The 27446-nt window shown below is 52.8% G+C and overlaps 1 protein-coding gene across 1 annotated transcript; it reads right to left on the reverse strand.

The window, feature by feature from the left end:
* Positions 1-420: 420 nt before the first annotated feature.
* On the reverse strand, positions 421-27446 carry LOC116956036 (coagulation factor XIII A chain-like). Its single transcript, XM_032977459.2, has 15 exons — positions 27169-27446; positions 23842-23908; positions 19304-19537; positions 18544-18795; positions 17029-17147; positions 16283-16390; positions 15099-15273; positions 13056-13194; positions 11988-12091; positions 10904-10992; positions 10117-10270; positions 6791-7171; positions 5993-6153; positions 4219-4355; positions 421-1853 (listed from the first exon to the last, which is right to left on the reverse strand). Exons 1-15 carry the CDS (start codon positions 27292-27294, stop codon positions 1685-1687), a joined length of 2415 nt encoding a protein of 804 aa, XP_032833350.2. The 5' UTR covers positions 27295-27446; the 3' UTR covers positions 421-1684.

The following is a 27446-nucleotide window of genomic DNA, read 5'->3' on the forward strand; positions in this document are numbered from 1 at the left end:
AGACTCAACACTGCCCGTCGACTCAACACTGCACCATAGACTCAACACTGCCCATAGACTCAACACTGCCCATAGATTCAGCGTTGCCCATAGAATCAACACTGCCCATAGACTCAACACTGCACATAGACTCAACACTGCCCATAGACTCAACACTGCCCGTAGACTCAACACTGCCCGTAGACTCAACACTGCCCATAGACTCAACACTGCACCTAGACTCAACACTGCACATAGACTCAACACTGCACAAAGACTCAACACTGCACCATAGACTCAACACTGCAACATAGAATCAACACTGCACATAGACTCAACACTTCCCGTAGACACAACACTGCACCATAGACTCAACACTGCACATAGACTCAACACTGCACCATAGACTCAACACTGCACATAGACTCAACACTGCCCGTAGACTCAACACTGCACATAGACTCAACACTGCACATAGACTCAACACTGCACCATAGACTCAACACTGCACCATAGACTCAACACTGCCCATAGACTCAACACTACCCATAGACTCAACACTGCACCATAGACCCAACACTGCACATAGACTCAACACTGCACAAAGACTCAACACTGCCCATAGACTCAACACTGCACCATAGAATCAACACTGCACCATAGACTCAACACTGCACCATAGACTCAACACTACCCATAGACTCAACACTGCACCATAGAATCAACACTGCACATAGACTCAACACTGCCCGTAGACTCAACACTGCACCATAGACTCAACACTGCACATAGACTCAACACTGCACATAGACTCAACACTGCCCGTCGACTCAACACTGCACCATAGACTCAACATTGCACCATAGACTCAACACTACCCATAGACTCAACACTGCACCATGGACTCAACACTACCCATAGACTCAACACTGCACCATAGACTCAACACTGCACATAGACTCAACACTGCCCGTAGACTCAACACTATCCATAGACTCAACACTGCCCATACACTCAACACTACCCATAGACCCACCTCTTCTCCACTGCCCATAGACCCACCGCTTCTCCATTGTCCATTCCTTCCCTCTTCCTTCCCATCGACCCCTCCACTCCGCATCCCGTCCCTCCCCTATAGCCCTTTCCGTGACCTCCACGTGCCCTCTGTTACGGTCACTCATTTCCTCGGCCCTTGCACTGCCCGTGCCATCTAAACCACTCATTTTAAAGCTACCTTTCAACATGAGATAACACGAAGCGAAAAGAACTTAAACAAAACACTTGTTTTTACATTAACCAATTAAACACATTTTTATTTTTACCAGGTAAGATCCACTGATCTAATGTAAGTCTTCTTCAGAAGCGACATTGACACAAATGATTGCTCGACGAAGTAGGATTACCATCGTCGAGTGAAAATGTACAGCAGCCGAATACTCTAAACGCGCAATGTCGATTCTGAACGTGGAGGGGAAAAAAACACCGCAGGACACGGAGAAAAATCCACGCGACCACAGACAGAGAGAGAGACACGCAAACTCCAAATATACCGCAGCAGGCGTCAGGGTCGGGATTGAACCCACGACCTCCTGTACACCAGGCGAAGTGGTTAACATCCCGCCCCATGAGTTGTGAATTGTCGTGCGGTGGGGTGCGAGATCTTGGAATTTGTCCCTGGTCAGCGCTTCGAGGACACGGCGCGGATTCAAAGCGCTTGATCGGCTGCCACCGCACGCCCGCTCACGGCGAGCTCCAGCGTGCCGGTGACGATGTAGAGCTCCTTGCACTGCAGGCTGGCCATCAGCGTCCGCTCGCCAGCCTTGGTGGGCGTGAAGCTCTGGCTGAGAGAGACGCTCTCACCCGCGTTGATGTTTCTGTGGGAATTCACACGCGCACGCGCGCGGCCCGTTAGGATACGCGCGCCTCCTTCGCGAAAGCGAGACAGTGATGAGATGGAAGAGACAGAGATGGGGGCCGTGGGCGGGGGGGGGGGCAGAGATGGACACCGGGCAGAGATGCGGCGAGACGACAGAAGAGCTTTAGGTCGATGTGTGCGTGAGAGTTTACGTATGTGTGTGTGTGAGTCGCTGTATGTGTTTAAGTCGATTTGTGTGTATAACTCCAGGTGTGTATCTGGATTGTGTGAGGAGCTCAGAAATCCTTGAAAGATCTGGGTAAGGTCCCATCGGTGAGCTCCTCCGACAGGCAAGGCTGCGTTGGCTGGTTCACATGCCCAGCCACCGCATGCCTAAACAGCTTTTGTTCGGCCGGATCGAGGGGGCTAAACGGGCGCGGCACGGGCTAGAGAAGAGATGGAGTGATGTGGTACAGGAGGACGTGGAGCTGAGTGGACTTGCTGATGACTGGTACCAGCAGTGTCAAGATCGGCCTCTGTGGAGGAGGCTCGTGAAGGACGCTACTTGGCAATTGGAGGCAGTTGCCCTCCAACAACAACGGAGGGCGGAGGAGCGATGCTCACAACAACGAGCGGAGCGCCGGGTGGCTAAAGCACAGCAAGTTGGTACAGTAGGGGGCACAGGTGATGCATCAGCCAGTCATCTCAGTCATCTCAGTCAGTCGACCCGTGGCACTTGGGTCTGCCCCGTGACCTCCTGCCAGCGGGCGTTCGACACTTCACGTGGCCTCAAGGTGCACATGTCCTGGCACAAGCGTCGTTGTGACGTCACCGCCACTTAGTGGCGAATGGCGGTTGTTGTTGCATCTAAAGTGGATGTCTGTGTGTGTGAGTTCATATGTGTGTGTTTATAAGTCGATGTGTTTGTGTGTATGGGTCGATGTCTGTGTGTGTGTCTAAGTCCATGTGTGTGTGTGTGTCTTTTTCGCCCGGTCAACGCCGGGTACTTCCCGCTAGTGTGTTATAAAGGGGCCATGAATAAAAACACTTTAATATTGAAACACAAATGTTTTACTTGTGTAGAGATGTAAACAGATTCTCTATGCCGTTGTCCGCCATCTAGGTTCACGAGCAGGCAACTGCAAATGTCTCGTACCCTCTATCTGCCACCGGCGGAGGCATGGCAGGGAAGCGAGGGCCTTCGAGGGCCCTCGAGGGCATGGTCCCGTCGAAGGGCGAGAGAGAGAGAGAGGGCACGTGAACGGCACGGGGTAGCAAGGGGGGCCCCGAAAAGGGGGGGGGGGGGGCTTGAGGGACACTTGACGCTGGTCCCGGTTCGAGAAGATCGTGGCCCGGAGGCGGAGCGAGGCCACAGGATAAGAGGGATTGGGATCGGAGCGGTCGCGGCTGTCTCGAAGAGCGACCTCGCCAGGGCTTCGCTAGTCGGTCTTAGATTGTGCTTTCAGGCGCCGTGGGTCAGGAAGAAGCTTACCGTCCTGACCTGGTTACGAAGTGGCCCGGTTGGGGTCTAGTTAACCCGTTGTGACGTTAAAGTGGTAAGTCCTTGTTGGGGCCGTATAATAATAATAATAAACGTGGTGCCTCCACATTAAAGTGTGTCTCCGTAGAAGCCACGATACTTGCACAGTGAAGTAATTGTATTTTTTTTTTCATTTCCTATACGGCCAGATAATACGACAAATGGCTAACCTTAAACACCCGGTCGTTCGTAAAAGTTGAAGGGCGGTACAGTACTATAGTGATAGAGCAAGTGCGGAATCGCTGAACCGGAATTGAGAGCTTGAGAGCGTTTAGCGCGGGGCCCTTGAAAGTGCGGGGCCCGTAGCTACTACTACGACTACTACATGTGTAGCTACTACTACTACATGTGTAGCTATTACTACTACATGTGTAGCTACTACTACTACATGTGTAGCTACTACTACATGTGTAGCTACTACTACTACATGTGTAGCAGCTACTACTACTACTACATGTGTAGCAGCTACTACTACTACATGTGTAGTATCTACTTCTACCTGTGTAGCTACTACTACTACATGTGTAGCTACTACTACATGTGTAGCTACTACTACTACATGTGTAGCTACTACTACTACATGTGTAGCTACTACTAATACATGTGTAGCTACTACTACTACATGTGTAGCTACTACTACTACATGTGTAGCCACTTTTGTGGCCACTTTTGCTGCGAGGATCATCCGTCACTGGATGGTAGGGAGACGAGTGGGGGGGATGGGGGGTGGGGGGGTGATATGGGGGTGGGGGGTATGGGGGTGGGGGGTATGGGGGTGGGGGAGTGGTATGGGGGTGGGGGGGTTGGGGGATTTTGGGGGGCGGGGAGGGGGGTTGTCACGTACCGGAAGGTTCTGATTGTGGGTATGAGGAGGCTAGGGCCTTCCATGTTGAAGGAGACGTCGGTGAGGCACACGGGCAGTGGGTTCTTGAACGTCAGCTCGGCATGCATCTCCGTGTCCACTCGGGCCTCCCCTCTCGCCTGCAGTGGAGCGACAACAACAGCCACCACGACGGGGACGGCGACCACGAAACACCACCGTTATCATCGTCGTCATCGTCATCATCGTCTTCATCGTCTTCATCATCGTCGTTATCATCATCATCATCGTCGTCATCATCATCATCGTCATCATCGTCATCATCATCTTCATCGTCGTCATCTTCATCGTCGTCGTCATCTTCATCGTCGTCATCTTCATCGTCGTCATCATCATCGTCGTCATCATCATCGCTATCATCATCGTCATCATCATCATCGTCATCATCATCATCGTTATCATCATCATCGTCGTCAGCATCGTTATCATCATCATCATCGTCGTCAGCATCGTCATCATCATCGTCATCATCATCGTTATCATCATCATCGTCAGCATCGTCTTCATCATCATCATCGTTATCATCATCATCGTTATCATCATCGTTATCATCGTCGTCAGCATCGTCATCATCATGGCCACGTGTCGCCATCTGTTGTCTTCTCCACTGCCCTCTCCCCCTCTGTCTGGCGGTGCCACCGCGGCTCGAGCGGCGCCGCCTCCCGTTGTGGTCCTCGCCGTCGTTCTCGCTCGCGTCTTCCCATCGTCGCGGTTACATTCGCTGTAAATAATTCTTCCTTCCTTCGCAACGGCAGCAACAGACTTCGAATCGCCCTCTTGTTGCCCACCCTACGCACGGTCTCCACGTAGGCCAGGTCTCCTCTTCCCCGTCACTCGCCTGCCTGCATGGTCAAGTTCTCACGGTGCAACTTGTATCCGACTAACACGTTGGTCACCTCTTTAGGTCCGACTTTAGAACCCCAAGGAGTTGGGGGCAAAACGCCGCTCGTCGTCGTTGTTGTTGTTGGTGGTGTGCGGCATGCCCAAGCAGCTTGTGTGTGAGTGTGAGGCCGAGTGAGTGTGTGAGTGTGTGACCGAGTGAGTGTGTGAGTGAGTGTGTGACCGAGTGAGTGAGTGTGTGAGTGAGTGTGTGTGTGAGTGTGTGTGTGAGTGAGTGTGTGTGAGTGAGTGTGTGTGAGTGACCGAGTGTGTGTGTGAGTGTGTGTGTGAGTGTGTGTGTGTGAGTGTGTGAGTGTGTGTGAGTGACCGAGTGTATGTGTGAGTGAGTGTGTGAGTGAGTGTGTGAGTGTGTGTGTGAGTGTGTGTGAGTGACCGAGTGAGTGACCGAGTGAGTGTGTGTGTGTGTGAGTGAGTGTGAGTGAGTGTGTGTGTGTGACTGAGTGTGTGAGTGTGTGTGAGTGACCGAGTGAGTGTGTGTGTGAGTGAGTGTGTGTGAGTGACTGAGTGTGTGAGTGTGTGTGAGTGACCGAGTGAGTGTGTGTGTGAGTGAGTGTGTGTGAGTGACTGAGTGTGTGAGTGTGTGTGAGTGACCGAGTGAGTGTGTGTGTGAGTGAGTGTGTGTGAGTGACTGAGTGTATGTGTGAGTGTGTGAGTGACTGAATGTATGTGTGAGTGTATGTGTGAGTGTGTGAGTGACTGAATGTATGTGTGAGTGTATGTGTGAGTGTGTGAGTGACTGAGTGTATGTGTGAGTGTATGTGTGAGTGTATGTGTGAGTGTGTGTGTGAGTGTATGTGTGTGTGTGAGCGATCCAGCGAGCGAGCGTGACGGCACTCACGGCGATGTCGATCGTGGGCGCGCGCAAGCTGACGGCGCGGACCTTCGTGACCACGTTCTCAGTCTCCTCCACCCGCGCGGACGCCGTGAAGTTCATGGTCCCGTGCTCGCTCAGGTGAAGCAGGTAGTCGCTCACCAGCACCGGGAACTCCAACTCACCGGCTGTGAGCAACGCGCGCGTAGACAAAGATTCAGCCCCCCACCGACGGTATAGCCTTTTGAGTGTTTTGGGGCAAGTGCTGTTACGCGAGTGGCACCTATGTAGGGGAATGGGCGGGGAGGGGGTGGTGGTGGGGGGGGGGGGCAAGCGTCACGCCCGGCCGCCTTTGTCTCCCCAGGGGCGACGTTTACCGCACAACGCACCGGGCACTTATTTGAGGCTGAGTCGACCGAGGGGAGGCCCAGGACCGGTTCGGATAATCGTCACTGTTGGTGGAGGTGGCCGTGAGAGGGAATCGTCACCTCCCCCCCTCCAATTGACCATCGTCACCCCCCCCCCCCCGTTCACCATCATCACCCCCCCTCCATTCACCCTCCCCCCCCCCGTTCACCATCGTCACCCCCCCCCTCCATTCACCATCGTCACCCTCCCCCCCCCCTCCGTTCACCATCGTCACCCCCCCTCCGTTCACCATCGTCACCCCCCCCCCTCCATTCACCCTCCTCCCCCCCCTCCGTTCACCATCGTCACCCCCCCCCCCTCCATTCACCCTCCTCCCCCCCCTCCGTTCACCATCGTCACCCCCCCTCCCTCCATTCACCATCGTCACCCCCCACCCCCCCCCACCCCCCCACTCACTCTCGCCGGGCTCGAGCACCGCCGTGGCCCTGTCCCTCTTGAAGCGCTGCCTGGAGGCTCCCGTGTAGGAGGCGAAGTCTCCCTGGACGTGCACCGTCACGGTGGCGGTGGCGGCGGTCCCCTTCCCGTTGGCGACGCGGACCCTCACCGCGAAGTCGCTGCCCACCGCCGCGTCGCCGATGGCGAACGAGAGGGCCAAGTCGCCGGGGCCGAGTCGGCGCTCAACGGCGACGGCGTCGTCCGCGGCCGCCGGGGAGGCCGGAGGAGAGGCCGGGGACGGCACGCGCCGCGCGGCGTCCCCGGACGTCGACGGCGAGTAGGGGACGAAGTCTATGCCTCCCGCCAGGGCAAGGGCCATCGTATCGCGTTCCTCACGCGATCCTTGGGTGGGGTGGGGTGGGGAGGGAGGAGAGGGAGCCGGGAAGTGAAGGATGAACACGCTGATCCGCGGGATAACTCTCACAGGGGGTTCGATCCCGACCATGACGACGCCTGCTGTGTATTTGGAGTCTGCGTCTCTCTCTCTCACTCACCGTCATCACGGTGGCTAGGAGATGTTGACTACCTCGCCTGGTATACAGGAGGTCGTGAGTTCGATCCCGACCCTGACGATGCCTGCTGCTGCTGTATATTTTGAGTTTGCGTGTCTCTATCATCATCATCACGGTGGCTAGGAGATGTTGACTACCTCGCCCGGTATACAGGAGGTCGTGGGTTCGATCGTGAACCCTGACGCCTGCTGTGTATTTGGAGTCTGCGTCTCTCTCTCTCACCGTCATCACGGTGGCTAGGAGATGTTGACTACCTCGCCTGGTATACAGGAGGTCGTGGGTTCGATCCCGACCCTGACGATGCCTGCTGCTGCTGTATATTTTGAGTTTGCGTGTCTCTCTCATCATCATCATCACGGTGGCTAGGAGATGTTGACTACCTCGCCTGGTATACAGGAGGTCGTGGGTTCGATCGCGAACCCTGACGCCTGCTGTGTATTTGGAGTCTGCGTCTCTCTCTCTCTCACCGTCATCACGGTGGCTAGGAGATGTTGACTACCTCGTCTGGTATACAGGAGGTCGTGGGTTCGATCCCGACCTGACGACGCCTGCTGCTGCTGCTGTATATTTTGAGTTTGCGTGTCTCTCTCATCATCATCATCATCACGGTGGCTTGGAGATGTTGACTACCTCGCCTGGTATACAGGAGGTCGTGGGTTCGATCCCGACTCTGACGACGCCTGCTGCTGCTGCTGTATATTTTGAGTTTGCGTGTCTCTCTCATCATCATCACGGTGACTTGGAGATGTTGACTACCTCGCCTGGTATACAGGAGGTCGTGGGTTCGATCCCGACTCTCTCAGTGGTCGCGTGGAGTTTTTCTCATCTGGGTCCTCCGGGTTTTCGTTTTTCCCCCTTTCACGTTTAGAATCGACGTCACCCGTGTTCAGATTGTGTTTGGCCGCTGATACAAATTTCCACGCGACAACGGTGGTAAGCCACCTGGTTCAGCTACCATTTGTGACGGCCATGTCGCTTCTGAACAAGAGCCACACAGCAGCTCTGCCGGGGACCCTTAGCTCGAGGAATAAACAACCAAAAAAACGAACGAACTTTCCCGAATACTCACAAAGGGCACGGCCGTGCATCGGTGCCATCATCTCGGCTGATTGAGGCAAGTGGCTCTCTTACCACGGACGGACCAACAGCCCAAGAGGGGTCGGCAGTAGTGGCAGCTACAGGCCATCGTCCGGTGGTTATATTTATATATATCAGTCAAAAGTTGCGTGTGTGTGTGTTTGTGGCGGGGTTTGTGTGTGGGTTTGTGGCGGGGTTTGTGTGTGGGTTTGTGGCGGGGTTTGTGTGTGTGTTTGTGTGTGGGTTTGTTTGTGGGTTTGTGGCGGGGTTTGTGTGTGTGTTTGTGTGTGGGTTTGTTTGTGGGTTTGTGGCGGGGTTTGTGTGTGTGTTTGTGTGTGGGTTTGTGTGTGGGTTTGTGGCGGGGTTTGTGTGTGGGTTTGTGTGTGTGGTTTGTGTGTGTGTTTGTGTGTGTGGTTTGTGGCGGGGTTTGTGTGTGGGTTTGTGGCGGGGTTTGTGTGTGGGTTTGTGTGTGGGTTTGTGGCGGGGTTTGTGTGTGGGTTTGTGTGTGTGGTTTGTGTGTGTGTTTGTGTGTGTGGTTTGTGGCGGGGTTTGTGTGTGGGTTTGTGGCGGGGTTTGTGTGTGGGTTTGTGTGTGGGTTTGTGTGTGGGTTTGTGGCGGGGTTTGTGTGTGGGTTTGTGTGTGGGTTTGTGGCGGGGTTTGTGTGTGGGTTTGTGTGTGGGTTTGTGGCGGGGTTTGTGTGTGGGTTTGTGTGTGGGTTTGTGTGTGTGTTTGTGTGTGGGTTTGTGTGTGGGTTTGTGTGTGAGTTTGTGGCGGGTTTGTGTGTGTGTGGGTTTGTGGCGGGGTTTGTGTGTGTGTTTGTGTGTGGGTTTGTGTGTGGGTTTGTGTGTGGGTTTGTGTGTGTGGGTTTGTGTGTGTTTGTGTGTGGGTTTGTGTGTGTGGTTTGTGTGTGTGTTTGTGTGGTCGCGTGCTTGGCTCTCCAACGTTGGGGTTTACGTTAAAAAAAAATAGCCACGTACCACGCCCTAATCCCCGCGGTGAGCAAGCACTATTCCTTTTTTCACATCCGTCAACTTACAAATTGGTTAATTAGCGATTTAGTACGATTTCTGTGCGCTTTCTACTTATTTCTTTATTGATGACGCGTGCACGACCATACCAACTCACGCTCCTTTAGTGGGGGGGACGGCCCATGCCAAGTCGCACCCCCATGTGTGCAGTTATTACTACTATACAGTCGGTAGATGCTACCACTATAGGGCGTAGACATCGTGCCTGGCGGTGGGGGAGGGGGTCAGGGGTAGCAGCCCAGCCCCAAGCCTGCCAAGGTGCCACCTCGGCCTGCTGGACAATCTAGGCGAGGCCAGAGGCTCTGCACGGGACTAGGCCTCACCATGCCGCTCTGCCAGGTGAGTACTTCGTGCTATGGAGTCCATAAAGACTGCTCTAGAGTCAGCATGTACTACTGTAGTGATAGCAGGCACCGCCACAGTCGGTATGCACTGCTGTAATCACAACAGGTATCACCACAGTCAGTATGCACTGCCGTTAGATTTTTCAGAGTATGTTTGAAATATATTTTTAAAAAATATATATAATAAGTGTCCCGGTGTTCCTCGAGCGGGGTAAAACATCGAACTCGACGTTCCCCTGCGCTCCGATTAACCGGGGCGGCCCGCGGGGTTTTTTTTTTTTCCGAACTCGCGTTGGCGCGCGCACGCTCTCTCACGCGAGACGTACCCTCGGGGAACTTGTACTGCAGGGTGATGTCCTCGCGTCGCATGCTGCCCACCGCCTTGGTGCTGATGTCCTTGCCGATGACGGACGTGTCGGTGTACACCTTGTGGAACCTCCAGTCCTTGCCCCAGACCCAGTACACGCGGTCGCCGTTGACCTGGGCTCGCGTGCGGGGGCGACGGGCGAACGGCGGCCGGGGAGGGTTGGTCGTTGTCGTCGTTGTTGTTGTTGTCGTTTGGGTTCGATCGCGTAAATATCAATGCGTCGTTTGAACAAACGTAACGAAACAAAAAACAAAAACTGAACGTTTTTGTTTTTGGTTTAAGGCGATTTAATGTTATCACGCACAGACGCATGAAGACAAAGATCCCGTCCCCCCCCCCCCCCCCCCCCAGTGTATAGCCTCAACAGACTGTTGGGTCAAGTGCTGCTAGCGAGCACCTATGAATGTCGGCATTGTGAAACACGAGGTGGGGGGGGGGGCAGCACCACGCAGACAAAGATAAAGACAAAGATCCCCCATATAGCCTTAACAGACTGTAGGGGCAAGTGCTGTTAGCGAGCACCTATGAAGGCCGGAACGGTACACGAGGGGGTGGGGTGGCCAGCACCACGCTCGACCGCCTTTGTCTCCCTAGTGGCGATGTTTACTACACACCGCACCAGGTACTCATTTGAGGCTGAGTCGACCACGCAGACAGACACACACACACAAACAAACACACAGACACACACAAACAGAACATACACACACACACAGACACACACAGACACACACACAGACACACACCTCGGCGAAGACGAAGGGGGTGTCGTGCTTGATGTGCACGTGGCCGTTCTTGACCGCCACCTGTGGTGCCGGCCCGCACTGCATGAGGCCTGAATGGAGGCACACAAAGACAAAGACCCCCCGTGTAGCCTTAACAGACTGTTGAGGCAAGTGCTGTTAGCGAGCAGCACCTGTGAAGGCCGGCACGGTGGCACACGAGGGGGCGGGTGGCCAGCACCACGCCCGGCCGCCTTTGTCTCCCTAGTGGTGATGTTTACACATCGCAACATTTCAGGCTGAGTCGACCTAGGGGAGGCCCGGGACCGGTTCAGGTAATCGTCACTGGATTTGGCCGTGAGCGGGAATCGAACTCAGGTCGCCAGGTTCGTAGCGCAGAATGAATGATTAAGAATGAATAGACGCCTGATGAGCGAACGAACAGGTAATCAATGAATGACTCAACGACTATTGAATGAATAAGAATGAATAGACGAATTAACTAACTTATGATCGAACGAATGATTAATTAAATTAATGATTTAACGACTAACTGAATGAGTAAGAATGAATAGACAACTAACTGATGAGCGAATGAATGAATACAATTAATGATTTAACGACTGACTGAATATTTTCTTTGGTTATTTCGGTAAAGTCACGTAGGTGAAAAAATTAAATTAAAATTAAAAATAATAAAATAAATTATATATTTTTTATTTTTTAATTAAAAAAATTTCGTTTATTTTTTCACCTACGTGACTCTACCGAAAGAGCCAAAGCGTATGGATCCTTGCAGTCACGAAAACTTCAAACCTAGAATGGACTAACTGAATGAGTAAGAATAATTAGACGGAATAAATGAACAGATGAGCGAACGAACGAATAATTAAATGAATGACTTAACGACTAGCTGAACGAGTAAGAATGAATAGACGGGCTAACTGATGATTCGAACGAACGAGCAACTAAAACGGAATTGACAAACACCAAACCAGCGAGCGAACTAACACCCAAGCGAACGTTGCGAACGCAAGCCGTCGAATAAATGAACGAAGAATGAATGAAGAACGAACGAAGGTGGAGGTGGGGGGGGGAGTGCGCGTACCGTTGCTCTGCTCCTGCGGCGTCGCATCGACGATCTGCCAGCCGCCGTTGTCGCCCGGCAGGTCGGGCCTCGCCATCCACGCCTCGTTCCACACGTGGAAGTTCCTGCGACGAGGGCGAGAGACGGGACTTTTGGGGACTTTTTTTTCGTTTTTGTTTTTTTTGTATTTGTTTAGTTTTTTGTTTGTTTGTTTTGTATTTGTCTGTTTCGTTTTAGCTTTGTTTTTTTTTATTTGTTTTTTGTTTAGTTTTATTTTTTTTTCGTTGTTTGGTTTTTGTCTGTTTCGTTTTAGCTTTGTTTTTGTTCTGGTTTTTTTAATTTGTTTTTGTTTAGTTTTTTTAAGTTTTTGTTTTGTTAAGTATTTGTTTGATTTATTTTTTGCTTTTTTTTTCGTTTTTGTTTTATTTTGTATTTGTTTGGTTTTAGATTTGTTTTTTGTTTAGTGTCGTTTTAATTCTTTTTAGTTCCGTTTTAGTTTTCTTTCGTTTTAGTTTTGTTTCTGTTTGTTTTTGTTTTGTTGTAGTTTTTGTTTATGTTTAAATTGTAGTTTTTGTCTTTTTTTGTTAGTTTTTTTGTAACCTCAGCGGGCATGAGGCATTGAGCCCAACCCTGGCTCCGGCCCCAACCCCCCCCCCCCCCCCCCCCCCCGGGGTTTCGGGCTCAACCCTCACGATGAACGCGTCGCCACTCCACAGATGGAGTGGCGGTGGAAAAAGGGGGCAGCATTACGCCCCGCCCTTGGCTCGGGCCATCCCTAGGTCGGCTCAGCCATAACAAAGAATGACTACTGTACCGTGACCAGCTGCAGTGGTGGTGGACAAAGGGACACAGATTCACCGCCAGGTTCGGGCTACCCCTAGGTCGGCTGAGCCTTAACAAAGAATTAGTACCGTGACCAGCTGGACAAAAAAAAATCACAACATTGTTGTTTTTGCGCAGAATTTTGCGTTTTCAATCGCTTCATCGCTCAAACTTTATTTCGCCGTTGTAGGTCATTCTGGTGATGCCCGGGTCAAATAAATTAACAAAACTTGTGTCTACAGCCCCCCTCTCAGTGCCTCGACTCACCAGATGGAGTCGTGGTTCAGCGAGTCTATGGGCCACATGTCCTGGTCCAAGTAAGTGTCCATTGTCAGATTCGCATTCTGGTCGTGCATCGACGAGAAGTTGGAGATGCTGCGACACGGGATGCCCAGACAGCGGAGAACTGCAACAGCGGACCACGCCACGACCTGTCATTAGCACGGGTTGGCTATGTACGCTGCGAAAGAAGTTAAATATATATACAGCACGCCACGCCAGGCGAGACCACACCACGCCACACCACTCCAGACCACACCATGTCACACCAGGCTCCAACAGACCACACCACGCCACACCAGACCACACCTCGCCACACCAGGCTCCACCAGATCACACCACATCACCCTAGACCACACCACGCCACACCAGACCACACTGCACGCCACACCATACCCCACCAAGCCACACCAGACCACACCAGGCTACACCAGACCCCACCACGCCACACCAGACCACACCGAGCCACACCAGACCACGCCACACCACACCACGCCACACTACACCACGCCACACCACACAACGCCACACCAGGCCACATCACACCACGCCACATCACACCACGCTACACCAGACCACACCGTGCCAGACCAAAACAAATAAAGCAGACAAATCCCACCTTCCCATATCCCATCTCTCCACGTAAATATATAAAAAAATATATATAATTGCGCTTCGACACATTCCATCAGCCACACGGCCTTCCTTTCTGGGTGTGCACCAAATTTCGGCGGCATTGGTTCAACGCGAGCACAAAGTCTGGGCCGGTTTCGACATTCAGTGTCTCATCAATGGCGTTAAAAAGAGATGCTCCTAATCTGGCACGGTTGCCATTACGCCAGCGGCGATATCCGGGTGGCCTTTGCCTGTGCTGCTGATGAGGCCACGGTGAGTCGAAACGCGGTCCAGAGTTTGCTCGACTATGGGCAGAGATTGGTTTTGACATGCAGTGTCTCATCAGCACCAGGCCCGCTCGAAGCAATGCCGGCTGAACTGCCAGATGGCAATTGGCAAGGCAGATGGATGGGGAACTAACTGCCAGGTGATCTTATTCTATATTTATTGGACGCCTTTTTTTATTATTAGAGCCGCTTGACATCATTTACAAAGCTAATGAACAAAGACATGATTTACAGTAGATGGCGGGGGACCTTGCAAGGGATGAGGAATGGGAGATGGTCACGGTAGAGAGGTGCGTAGGGGATAGGAAAGGGTAGTGGAGGGGCGGGCGGGCGGGCTGGTGAGCTGGTGAACGGGCGAGATGGTGAGCGGGCGAACGGGCGGGCTGATGAGCGGGCGAGATGGTGAGCGAGTTGGCGAGCGGGCGAGCTGGTGAGCGAGTTGGTGAGCGGGCGAACTGGTGAGCGAGTTGGTGAGCGGGCGAGATGGTGAGCGAGCTGGTGAGCCGGCGAGCGGGCGAGCGGGCGAGCGAGTTGGTGAGCGGGCGAACTGGTGAGCGAGTTGGTGAGCGGGCGAGATGGTGAGCGAGCTGGCGAACGGGCGAGCGGGCGACCTGGTGAGCGAGTTGGTGAGCGGGCGAACTGGTGAGCGAGTTGGTGAGCGGGCGAGATGGTGAGCGAGCTGGTGAGCGGGCGAGCGAGCGAGCTGGCGAGCGAGTTGGTGAGCGGGCGAACTGGTGAGCGAGTTGGTGAGCGGGCGAGATGGTGAGCGAGCTGGCGAACGGGCGAGCGGGCGAGCTGGTGAGCGAGTTGGTGAGCGGGCGAACTGGTGAGCGAGTTGGTGAGCGGGCGAGATGGTGAGCGAGCTGGCGAGCGGGCGAGCGGGCGAGCGAGTTGGTGAGCGGGCGAACTGGTGAGCGAGTTGGTGAGCGGGCGAGATGGTGAGCGAGCTGGTGAGCGGGAGAGCTGGCGAACAGGCGAGCGAGCTTGTGTGTGGGCGAGCTGGTGAGCAGACGAGATGGTGAGCCGGTGAGCTAGTGAGCGGGTGAGCTGGTGAGCAGGGTGAGCTGGCGGGTGGACGAGCGCGCGAGCCGGTGAGCGGTCGAGCGGGCGTTGCCCGGCGCTGCCTGACCGGTGGTGAGCAGCCCGGAGAACACCCAGCACTGGCCGTAGCGGACGGGTCGTCCCACGCGGCCGTAGCGCAGGAGGATGTCGACGCTGCCGTTCCACGCGGTGGGGGGGACGCCATTCCTGTAGTTTCCCGACCAGCGGCCCATGAGTACCCCGTTATCGTCGTTGGCGTTCAACTGTTCCAGGGGAAGAGGGGACGGTGGATAGCCGGACAGGGCGCCGCGGTGGCGAGGAGATGTTAACGACCTCGCCTGGTGTACAGGAGGTCGTGGGTTCGATCCCGACCCTGACGCCAGATGCTGTATATTTGGAGTCTGCGTCTCCCTCTATCATCATCATCACGGTGGCTAGGAGATGTTAACTCCCTCGCCTGGTATACAGGAGGTCGTGGGTTCGATCCTGACCCTGACGACGCCAGGTGTTTATTTGGAGTCTGCGTCTCTCTGTCTCATCATCATCATCATCACGGTGGCGAGGAGATGTTAACGACCTCGCCTGGTATACAGGAGGTCGTGGGTTCGATCCTGACCCTGACGACGCCAGGTGTTTATTTGGAGTTTGTGTCTCTCTGTCTCATCGTCATCATCATCACGGTGGCTAGGAGATGTTAACGACCTCGCCTAGTATACAGGAGGTCGTGGGTTCGATCCTGACCCTGACGACGCCAGATGTTTATTTGGAGTCTGCGTCTCTCTGTCTCATCATCATCATCACGGTGGCTAGGAGATGTTAACGACCTCGCCTGGTGTACAAGAGGTCGTGGGTTCGATCCTGACCCTGACGACGCCAGGTGTGTATTTGGAGTCTGCGTCTCTCTGTCTCCTCATCATCATCATCACGGTGGCTAGGAGATGTTAACTACCTCGCCTGGTGTACAGGAGGTCGTGGGTTCGATCCTGACCCTGACGACGCCAGATGTTTATTTGGAGTCTGCGTCTCTCTGTCTCATCGTCATCATCATCACGGTGGCTAGGAGATGTTAACGACCTCGACTGGTATACAGGAGGTCGTGGGTTCGATCCTGACCCTGACGACGCCAGGTGTTTATTTGGAGTCTGCGTCTCTCTGTCTCATCATCATCATCATCACGGTGGCTAGGAGATGTTAACGACCTCGCCTGGTATACAGGAGGTCGTGGGTTCGATTGACAGGTGATTCTTTTGAGTGACGGGTGGTTCGACTCACAATGGCGGAGGTGGTGCGAGACACGGCGATGGGGCTCCCGCGGAAACTCATGCCTAGGTCCCCCTTGTCCAGGAGGGAGAGGCAGACATCGAGGATCCCGCGCTCGAACTGCAACAACAAACGCACGCGGCCATCGATCGATCGATCGCGTTGCCGAGATGTTAACTACCTCGCGGCGGTGATGATGGTGGTGGTGGTTATGGGCAGCGGTAGTGTAGCGATTAGCGCGCTGGCTAAGAACCCGGCGACCCGAGCTTGATTCCGGCTCAAGGTCACCGCCAGTGACGATTATTATTAAACCCGTAATTGGGCCAACACCAGTGTTGGAATATCTTAACCGGTCCTCGACCTCCCCAAGGTCGACTCAGCCTCAAATGAGTGCCTGGCACCATGTGTCAACATCGCCACTTGGGGAGACAAAGGCGGCCGTGCGTGGTGTCGGCCACCCACCCCATCGTGTGCCACAGTGACGGCCCTCATTAGGTGCTTGCGAACAGCACTTGCCCCAACACACTGTCAAGGCAAACACGGGGGATCTTTGCCTTCGGTGGTGGTAACCGTGTCCATTGCGCCAGCGGTAACGGTGGCCGTGACGGTGATGGCTGACTACGGCGGTCGCGAATGTCGGCAGCGGCGGAAAATTGAGCTCCGTCGCGGTGGCGCGGGTGGCATTAGCGGCGAAGGCCGTAACGAGCTGTGGCCCCGCCAACCCCTCGCCACTCACACGCGCGCACACACACACACACCTGCCCGAAGTTCCAGTGTTGCGTCACGATCTGCTGGCTCGTGCCCAGGTAGAGGCAGCCCGTGTCGTTGAGCACGTACTCGCGCCTCCACGACTCGTCGCTCATGAACACCTGGTCCTCTGCGGCACGTCGGGCGGCACGGGCTCGCGGTCAGCGAACCCCGCGGAGAGACGGGCGACTCCGCATCGTCCTCCTCCACCAACCCACCCACCCACCCCAACCACTCAACTCACCCAGCCACCCAACCCACTCAACCCACCCACCCACCCCACTCACCCAAACCCACCGCACCCACCCCAACTACTCAACTCACCCACCCACCCACCCCACTCACCCACCCACCCACCCAACCCACTCAACTCACCTACCCACCCACCCAACCCACTCAACTCACCCACCCACCCACCCAACCTACTCAACTCACCCACCCAACCCACTCAACTCACCCACCCACCCAACCCACTCAACTCACCCACCCACCCAACCCACTCAACTCACCCACCCAACCAACCCACTCAACTCACCCACCCAACCAACCCACTCAACTCACCCACCCAACCAACCCACTCAACTCACCCACCCACTCAACTCACCCACCCACCCAACCAACCCACTCAACTCACCCACCCACTCAACTCACCCACCCACCCAACCAACCCACTCAACTCACCCACCCACCCAACTAACCCACTCAACTCACCCACCCAACCAACCCACTCAACTCACCCACCCACTCAACTCACCCACCCACTCAACCCACTCAACTCACCCACCCAACCAACCCACTCAACTCACCCACCCACCCAACCCACTCAACTCACCCAGCCACCCAACCAACCCACTCAACTCACCCACCCAACCAACCCACTCAACTCACCCACCCACCCACCCAACTAACCCACTCAACCCACCCACCGAACCCACTCAACTCACCCACCCACAAACCCACCGACCCACCCGAACCACCCATCCCCGCGCTCTCATCACACGCCCAGTGCACACCATCAGTTCTCGGATGTAGCGAGCTGATGGTCTCAGCTAGCGGTCACCATTGGCTTAACGTGATTTGGCCCTTGTACATAATTAATGTACAGCGCCATGTGATGCAATCAGTATGAATGAAGCTATATAAAAGGAAATTATTACAGCATTATTATTACCATGTTCGCCCCCCCCCCTCCAAAAAAAATCCCCTACCATAATGCCCTCGCTGATCTGCAAACTTTTTTCGCACCGAACGTAGCCAACCATGTTCATCGGATGTGCGGGTGCAGGACAACAAACTACGGCCAGCGCTGTAGCAGCAGCAGCAGCAGCAACACCAGCAGTGTCACCACCAAAACAAAATCGCGAGACAGCTTCGGGATGGAAGCGGTCTCAGTTTGCAAGAGGAGATGCCGCAAGGAGAGACGTCGATGGAGGTGAAGGAGACCCACACCCCCCCCTCCCCCCCCACCGGAGGTTACCGAAATTCATCGATGGAGGCCCTGAGAATTGTGGGAGGGGAGGACCCACCTCTGCACCACGGGTTGAAGAGCACGTAGGTGTCCGTATTGGGGTCCCTCCTGGTCCTGTTCGGCTGTCCGTCCGACTCGGTCACGACGTACATCTCGAACCGACCCACGATGCAGTTGGGGGCCAGGTTCATGGAGATGGTGAGCTCGTTGCCGCTGCAGCGTGACACCGTGGCCCCGAAGCGACTCTCGGAGTTCCATCCGCTCACCTCCGCCACCACAAGGGAGCCCCTGCTCTCCAGCGGGAAGCGTCCTGCCCAGCGACGGGACACCGTTAAAAGTGAGAATTTGGGGGTTAAAGCCACGATTCCAGAGGTTGATGCCAGAATTTCGGGGATTGGAGCCAGAATTTTGCGGGCTCAGGCCAGAATTTCAGTGGATAAAGCCATAATTTCTGGGTTTAAGGCCATAATTGCAGGGGTTAAAGCCATAATTTCTGGGTTTAAGGCCATAATTTCAGGGGTTAATCCCATAATTTATCGGTTTAAGGCCAACATTTCAGTGGTTGAAGTCAGAATTTCGGGGGCTCAAGCCAGAATTTCTGGGATTTAAGCTAGAATGTTGGGAATTCAGGCCAGACTTTGGCAGTTGATCCGGCAAGCACGCTTAAGCAAATGCCCACATGTCGTTAACCCACCTCCACCCGACACACCCAATTCATGAAGTTTGTCATGTGAATAACAAAACGTGGAAATTAATTACCCCCCCCGTCTCCCACCACTCTCCGGGATAACCACCACACCCCGCGCCATCCCGCTCACCGATCTGCAGCTCCAGGCGAATCTTGTCTCTTATGGGGTCGTAGGGGCGGTTCAGCTTGAGCTGCAGGTCAAAGGGCTCCCCGCGGCGCAGCACGAGGTTGTCCACCTCGTAGTCGCTCGTGCGGTGCCGCGCCCGGTTAGCCGCGATCAGCTGGTCCACCGACAGCACCGCGAGGTGGCGGCGCCTCCCTACGCCAGGATCGTTGCCGGGAAAATCGCTCCCGGCCAAGTGCCCTGACGGTGTTTTCGCACGGCCGTTAGAAACAATCCACGCCTCGGGTGTCCCCGGCTGGCTGCTGGCCTGGGCTCCTGTCCACCCCCACCTCCCCCCCCCACCTCCCTCCCGCGGGGCTACGGAGCTCTGTGTGTGTGTGTGGGTCAACTTTAACATTTTTATTATAATTTTTTTTTGCCAATTGAATCGTACTTTCGAAGAAAAAATGTGTTTGGTTTAGGTTCGTTTTATTCTCTGCTGCACAGCAACGGGTTTGTCTACTCGTAATTGCAACGTGAAGTCAAATCGCACGTCGCGTTTCCTGTTGGTGCAATAGTTATCGTGGGTAGGACAGGACTGTCGCCACATCGAGTACAGCTTGGTCGTCTGCAGCTTGGCAAAAAAGGTTTCCCATGACACAGCTGCTCACCCCGAGCTATAAAGCGCTCTGATAGTGGCATTGTCTTTGCACTGGTCGTATTTTGGCGTTGTTCTCTGGTCTGACACTGGTTGCGAGACTAGGCCACGGAGAAGGCTGTCTCTGCTGTAGGCAAATCAGTTTCAAAGACAATGCATATAAATCAGAGCGTGTGTGCTTGTATGTTCACCACAAGCACGTGTGGTTAATGCAGTACTTGATGCCTTGAAAAAGGAATCAATTTGGTGTTCGAACATCTTAACACTTGTTTTCATTAATCTTTGGTTCTTTCGGTAAAGTCACGTAGAAAGGTAATTAATTAAAGAGAATACGACGTTTCGATTGCAACACAAGCAGTCGTCATCAGGTAGAACTGAATTTGAGAGACAAAACACAGACACGGAGACGCACAGACAGACACACAATCAAAGAGAGAGGCACACATAGATATACAGAGAGAGACACACAACATAGACACACAGACAGACACACAAGCAAAGAGAGAGGCACACACGGATACACAGAGAGAGACACACAGACAGGCACACAAGCAGAGAGAGACACATAGCATAGACACACAGACAGACACACAAGCAGAGAGAGAGAGAGAGGCGCACACAAAGACACACAGAGAGATACACACAACATAGACACACAGACAGACACACAATCAGAGAGAGAGACACACACAGAGAAAGAGAGACACACACAACATAGACACACAGAGACGTGACTTTAGTGAAGGAATATGAATCTGAATTCCCTTCACTCCCCCTCTGTATGTCTCTCGTTAAAATCAGAATATTTACTTATACTGGAGGAATCCGATGAGCTATAAAGCTCGTTTTCACATATGTCCAGTAGGAGTGGGGCAGAACTTTACAACAAGCAAAGCAAAACGCACAATAGGAGTGCAGAGTTACAGGAAATTTAAACAAATCACGAAAAAATACGAATGAAAACTAAACTATGTTTTATTACACTAAGCTATTAGCTTCTTTTTTTAGAAGCGACCTGGCCACAAATGTTAGCTCAACGAAGTGGCTTATCATCATCATCATCACGTGGAAATCTACATCAGCAAAAATTATCTAAACAATAATATGAACGCTGTGTAACGAAAAAAAACGTTTTATACCTGGGTAGTAAGTGTTCATTCCGAATTGCTTATGCCTAAAAAGTATATACAGTGGATATTATTCCCCACAAACTATGCTTTTGTGACCAGGACAGTGATATTTAGTAATTTACCTATTTTCAAAGAGAACACGTGGTGTGCATTTGTGTCTTTCGTTCACGTAAAGTCCTGGTCACAAAAGCAAAGTTTGTGGGGAATAATAATAATAATAGTCATTTTATATAATTGTAGGCATAAGCAATTAAAAAATAACGCTTACTACCCAGCGATAAGAAAATCGTGTTACATGGTGTGTGATCCCTTCCTGTGGGCATCGAGGAGGAGCCGTATGGACTGATCATCCATCTCACGGCCGTAATTATAATATATATTGGGGGGAACATATCCCCCTAATATTCAAATATGCTCAAAATGTCCCCCCCAATTTGTTGCTATATTTTTTTTAAAATGCTATGCTATGTAAATACAAACAACAATTTGCTGAACCTTGGCCACAATATCAGGACTTGTCTTCATATAAATCAATGCATCGATTTCTGTTTATATGACTGTGGTTATGGTTGTACTTTATTAATCCCTAATCTCTGCCATTACATACAATGAAACAAGAAATGGTAAAAAAGTAAAAACAGAGCAATGTAAATACAATAACACTATTAGACATTATTGTAAAAAAAAATATTTAAAAAAGTCTATCCCATGGGTTAGTGAATTTTTTAAAATATTTTTTGGCAGGAAATTAGTTTTAAAGTTTAGATATGTTTCTGTGTTAGGACCCCCAGACACCCTGGAAGATTTGATCCCCCCCCCCCCCCCCCAATGTTGACTCCATGGCTACGGCCTTGATCCATCTGCCTCTCGTGGACGGGGATAGAGTATTGCACCCTCGCATGCGCGAGGGGGCTCCAGTTTCCTCCCACGTCGAGTGTAACAAACACCCATCACTCATCGCCATCCTAATGCGTAGACCGGTGCACAGCAATCGTTGGCAGTGCCGGCTCCACACCGCCTGGGCAGCCTTCCAGCGATTGAGAGGCGCCAATATAAAAATGTAATAAACCGAATTTATTTATTTATTATTATTATTATTCTAAAACAACCCCACCCCGCATCCTAGGCGGAATGATGGCAACCGTCATCCATATCGCATTACAATAATTGACAACCCTTCGTGCATTACAAGCACGCACAGACACAGATGTATAAGCACTCCGCCTTGGTTGCGCGCCAGGAAAAATTATAACCCCCATCTCTCTCTCTCTCTTTTGCCCAGCGATGGTCCAACAGTTCCACGTGCTCCTGTGTCAAGACTCTTCATGACCGAATTGAACATCTAAAATAATAATAAGAAGGAAAAAAAAACCCCTAGGACTTGGACAATTGTCGTTCCCTTGCTGCTGGGCCACTGTTAGCCAATTTAGTGGAGCTTGTGAGCTGTATGGGGCCCTGTGGGGTCCTTTGGGGGGCCCTATGGAACCTGTGGGGCCCTATGGAACCTGTGGGGCCCTATGGAACCTGTGGAGTCATATGGGACGTGTGGAACCCTATGGGGCCCTGTGTGGTTCTATAGGGCATCGCGCGCTTTCAGGATGCGCTTCTGCGGCCGTCTGGAACGTCCCTTCCTTCATTTAAATGTCGATTAAAAGCTCACTTCTTTAGAACTGCGTTGTAGTGTTTCATGTTGTTGCCCTTCTCTCGCACCTCCGATCAGCACGGTTGGCTACGTTCGGTGCGAAAGAAGTTCAACGTACATACGGACACACATACAGGCGCACTGTGCGTGTCTCAGCAACCGTGACACAAACATAAAACACCACGGACAGGCCCCACCAACCGCACCCAACATGACACTTTTGGCCCGAATCCAGTGACTGGGTCGACATTTCCGGGCCGTATAGTCTTGGCTTATTACGTAAGTAACACGGTGGTGGTGCTGGTGATGATGATGATGATGATATTTCTGTGTATCGCTGGGCCGATCCCCCGCTAGCAGGATGCCGGTGGGGGCCCACCATGGAAAGGTGATGGTTAACAAAAATTAGTCGATAAAAACTAAACCGATTCAAATCGACAGATTTGTGAAAAACAATCGTGACGATCTGAACCAAAACCAAATTGTGTTGTTTTGTTGTTGTTCCAGGAAAGGCCCCACTAAGCTACTATACAGCTCGTTTTTGTAGCCTCAACGGACTGTAGGGGCAAGGGCTGTTGGCGAGCGCCTATCAAGGCCGGGACAGTACACGACGGGGGTGAGTGGCCAACACCACGCCCGACCGCCTTTGTCTCCCCAGTGGCGATGTTTACACACCGCACCAGGTACTCATTTGGGGGCTGAGTCGACCTAGGGGAGGTCCAGGACCGGTTAAGATACTCCAACACTGGTGTTTGCCGTGAGCAGGAAACATACCTGTCAACCCATTATCAGTGCCTTACCTTAGTACAGACCAACTCAGACTTTTATTGATCACCCCAAATGCCCTTCTAAATCTCCACGTTTCATCCCACAAAGTCCCATCGAAGCGGGAGAAACACGAGCGAAATATTGAAACGGCTGTTACGCCGTATGGACCTGAAAACTCAATTATCCCTGTGCACGAATACGGGGTGAACCCGCGTGGCTTGACGGCTCCGGGGAAGTCGACCTCGGGCCCTCCGGGGGTTCGCGGCGCGGCGCCCCAAACCATCGCGCCACCGCCTCCGCCGTTTGACCGCGCCACCGGTGCAGGAGGCGAATCGGTTTGCACTTTGCAGGGGGGTGGATAACTCACAGGGCCAGGACGGTTTCAGAGGCCGGATGTCCATCGCAACGCGTCTCGCTGCCGCCGCCGCCTCCACCTAGCGAGACAACGTTCACGGAGACATGAGATGGACGGTTCCCCCACCCCTCCTTCTCCTTTGCTGTCCCACTGTCTGAATTGCCTCGCCCCCACCACCACCGAGCCATCCCTTACCCGATCACCGCAGCATCCACCCACCTCGCCTTGCTTCATCCCAGAGCTGCCTAGGGTGCCTTACTTCGCTCAACCAGCTTCAAAGACGCTGCGAATCTTAACGGCGTTCATTGAAGCTCTGTCGTCCCGACAGGTCTGTCCCTTTCCACCTGAAGAAGGCCACTTGTGTTGTGGCCGAAACGGCCGGGAATGATCTTCGAGGATCGTTATGGCCCAGGTTGGCTCAGTGGCAGAACGGACGGCTCGCAATTGAAAAACGAAAGAAGGCTTGAGATTTCAAAGCATGGTTGCGTTGGGGTTCACGAACCTACGACCCCTGCATGCCAGGCGAGGTAGTTAACATCTCGCCACACAGTTGGATGATTACTCAGCCCATAGTTCTCCTCCCCCCCCCTCTCCCCATGTGGGGAGTCGATACAATAAGTACCACTTTTTTTTCTTCGTTCTTTCGGTAAGGGCACGTAGAATGGAAATAAAAGAATAAAAATAAAACATAAAAAAATGAAAAAAATGTATTATGTTAAATAAAATTTTGTTTACGTTTTATTTTTATTATTTTATTTCCATTCTACGTGGTGACTTTACCGAAAGAACCAAGAAGATGAATCCCTGCAGTCACGAAAGCTTTAAATCGAAATTTGAGTACAACATTGTTGGAGGAAGTCAACAGCGGTTGTCCCATATATATATAGACTCGGCACCGCCATAGGAAGGTGGAATATCCACGACTGGCTCTGTGGGGCTGTGAACGGGAGATGGACACCGATGATGCCTCGTTGCCCAGCGAGCGAGAAACTCAACTTGCTTCTGCGCACCTCCAATGTGTGCGGTTGGCTATCTATGTACGGTGCGAAAGAAGTCCAGCATACATAAACGTTGAGTCTTGTTGCACGAATCGCTACCAGGGCTTGACAGGGTTTGCTTGGAGTGGTAGGGACGGAATATCGACGTGAGGCACTACCACTAGAGTATATTGGGTGCCGCGGTGGCTAGGAGATGTTAATTACCTCGCATGGTATACAGGAGGTTGTGCGTTCGATCCCGACCCTGACGCCTGCTGCTGTATATTTGGAGTTTGCGCGTCTCTCTCATCACCATCGCAGTGGCTAGGAGATGTTAACTACATCGCCTGGTATGCGGGAGGTCGTGGGTTCGATCCCGACCCTGACGCCTGCTGTTTATTTGGAGTCTGCGTCTCTCTATTTCATCATCATCACGGTGTCGAGGAGATGTTACCTACCTCGCCTGGTATACAGGAGATCGTTGCTTTCGATCCCGACCCTGACGCCTGCTGTATATTTGGAGTCTGCGTGTCTCCCTTCCCGTGGTCGCGTGGATTTGTCTCCGGGCACTCCGGTTTTTCCCTCCACATTTAGAATCAACATCATCACGCGTTCAGAGCGTTTGTCTGCTATAAATGTCCACGTGATGAGCCACTTCGTTGAGCTACCCTTTGTGACTTCTAAAATAAAGAGCAAGAGAGCTCAGTGGGCCTTACCTGGTAAAATATGTTTTTAAAAAAAAGTTTATAGTTTTATTTTAGTAGCTATATTAACAAATTTCGTTAATAACACAGCGGTCTTAAAAACGAACGCCGCTGTAGGAATGTGTGTGTGTATATAATTGGCGACGTTTGGGGCGATGGCCCTTCTTCATAGCTCACTCTCCTCCGCTGCCCTCCATCGTGTGGCAGTGCCACCTCGCAGGCGGCCCCCGACCTCCCCACTGCACCTGCTCAGGTTCAGGTTCAACTCCCTCGCTTGACATCCACATATCTCGTTTATGGCACGTCGCCTTCTCGCCCACAACGTTCTCAATCTTCGCCGTCTCTCTCTCTCTGTGCTCCTCGTTGTGCTCAATCCAGGCCGTCGCTCTCTACCTCTCTCTCTCTTCATCAGCCCCCCTTCACTGGAACAAACTTCCCCCTGCACATTAACCGGGCACCTTCGCTCACTAAGTTTCCGCTCCGCACTCAAAACTCACTTCTTGTTACCCCTCGATAACACCACGTGAATAACCATCACCACCGTTACTGCTCCTTCCCTCTTCGTATATTCATTATATGGCTATCACTTATTAAGCCCCATTCATTCAATAATTCATCATCATTTAATTCATCATTCAATAATTCATTAATAATTCAATCGTCAAGCATTCACTCATTCATCATCATCATTTAGTCAATCATTTATCATTAATTCAATCATTCATCATCATTCAGTCATCATTGAATCATTCATCAATCAATCAATCATCAATCATTCATCATTCAATAATTTCTCATTCATTCAATCATTCATCATCATTGAATTCATCATTCAATCATTCATCATCATAGAATTCATCATTCAATCATTTAATCATTCAATCATTCAATCATGCATCAATCATTCGTCATCATTTACCGTCATCAGTTTCGCTTTCACCGAATTCACGCATCACGGATTTGCCACCCATAGCTTCCCCCCATCGATTTCATTCACATCATCGCCACCATGACATTCACGCGCACCGCTGCTACTTCTGCGTAAAGCGCCTTGGATAAGGCGCTACGTGAATGATTTTAAGATCAAACGAGATGCGTCCACGTTTGTCCAGTCGTTCCCGTGTCCCCACGTGTGCGTCTCTGCGTGTCCCATGCAGTGTCCCTGTCCCCACGTGTGCGTCTCTGCGTGTCCCATGCAGTGTCCCCGTCTCCTCCTCGCTGTGCCTCTGCGTGTCCCCGTGCCCGCTTGACTGCGCTTCTGCGTGTCCACGTGTCCGCGTGTCTCCTCGTCCACACGCATGCGCCTCTGTGTGTCCGTGTCCCCACGGTGTGTGCGTCTCTGCGTGTCTCCATGTCCGCGCCACTGTGTGTCCCATGCAGTGTCCCCGTCTTCTCGTCGCTGTGCCTCTGCCTGTCCGCGTGTTCCTTTGCCCACGTGTCCTCATGTCCACATGTCTACTTGGACGCGCCTCCGTGCGTCCACGTGGGTGCGTCTCTGCGTGTCCCCGTGTGTCCCCCGTATGTCCCCGTGTGTCCCCGTGTACCCACGTGTCTCCGTGTCCACTCGTGCCCCCCCTCCCCCGCGTGTGCCCCCCCCCCCCCGTGTGCCCCACGTGTGCTCCACACGTGCCCCTGCGTGTCGCTGGGGGTGTCCGTACCGCGCCGCCGGTGCAGTCCGACGAGAGCGCCGCGCGAGCCGCGATGCGACTCGCGGACCAGCGCCCAGCGTCCGTCCACGTGGAGGTCGAGGTCGGGGAAGGAACGAGGCCGTGGGCGCTCGACATCTCGACAGATTCTCACTCTCGCTTAGCTCGCTGCCAAATTCGTGACGATTCTCAGACCGCAACTTCAACGCCGACGAAGACGACGACGAGTCTCTGCGACCTGCGATCGTTTCTGTCCTCAACGAAATCCAAACTCTTCTGCACCTATCGCT

The sequence above is a fragment of the Petromyzon marinus genome, chromosome 63 (genome assembly GCF_048934315.1).
Source record: "Petromyzon marinus isolate PM22_M1 ecotype Great Lakes invasive population chromosome 63, UKy_Petmar_22M1.pri1.0, whole genome shotgun sequence".
In the NCBI taxonomy this organism is placed as follows: Eukaryota; Metazoa; Chordata; class Hyperoartia; order Petromyzontiformes; family Petromyzontidae; genus Petromyzon; species Petromyzon marinus.

Coding starts and splice junctions, on each gene's coding strand:
- LOC116956036 (XM_032977459.2), bottom strand. CDS start 27,294: ATGTCGAGCGCCCACGGCCTCGTTCCTTCCCCGACCTCGACCTCCACG. Junction 16,391..17,028: donor AACACTGGAACTTCGGGCAG/GTGTGTGTGTGT, acceptor TTGTTGTTGCAG/TTCGAGCGCGGGATCCTCGA. Junction 4,356..5,992: donor CGCCCACGATCGACATCGCC/GTGAGTGCCGTC, acceptor GCTCCACTGCAG/GCGAGAGGGGAGGCCCGAGT.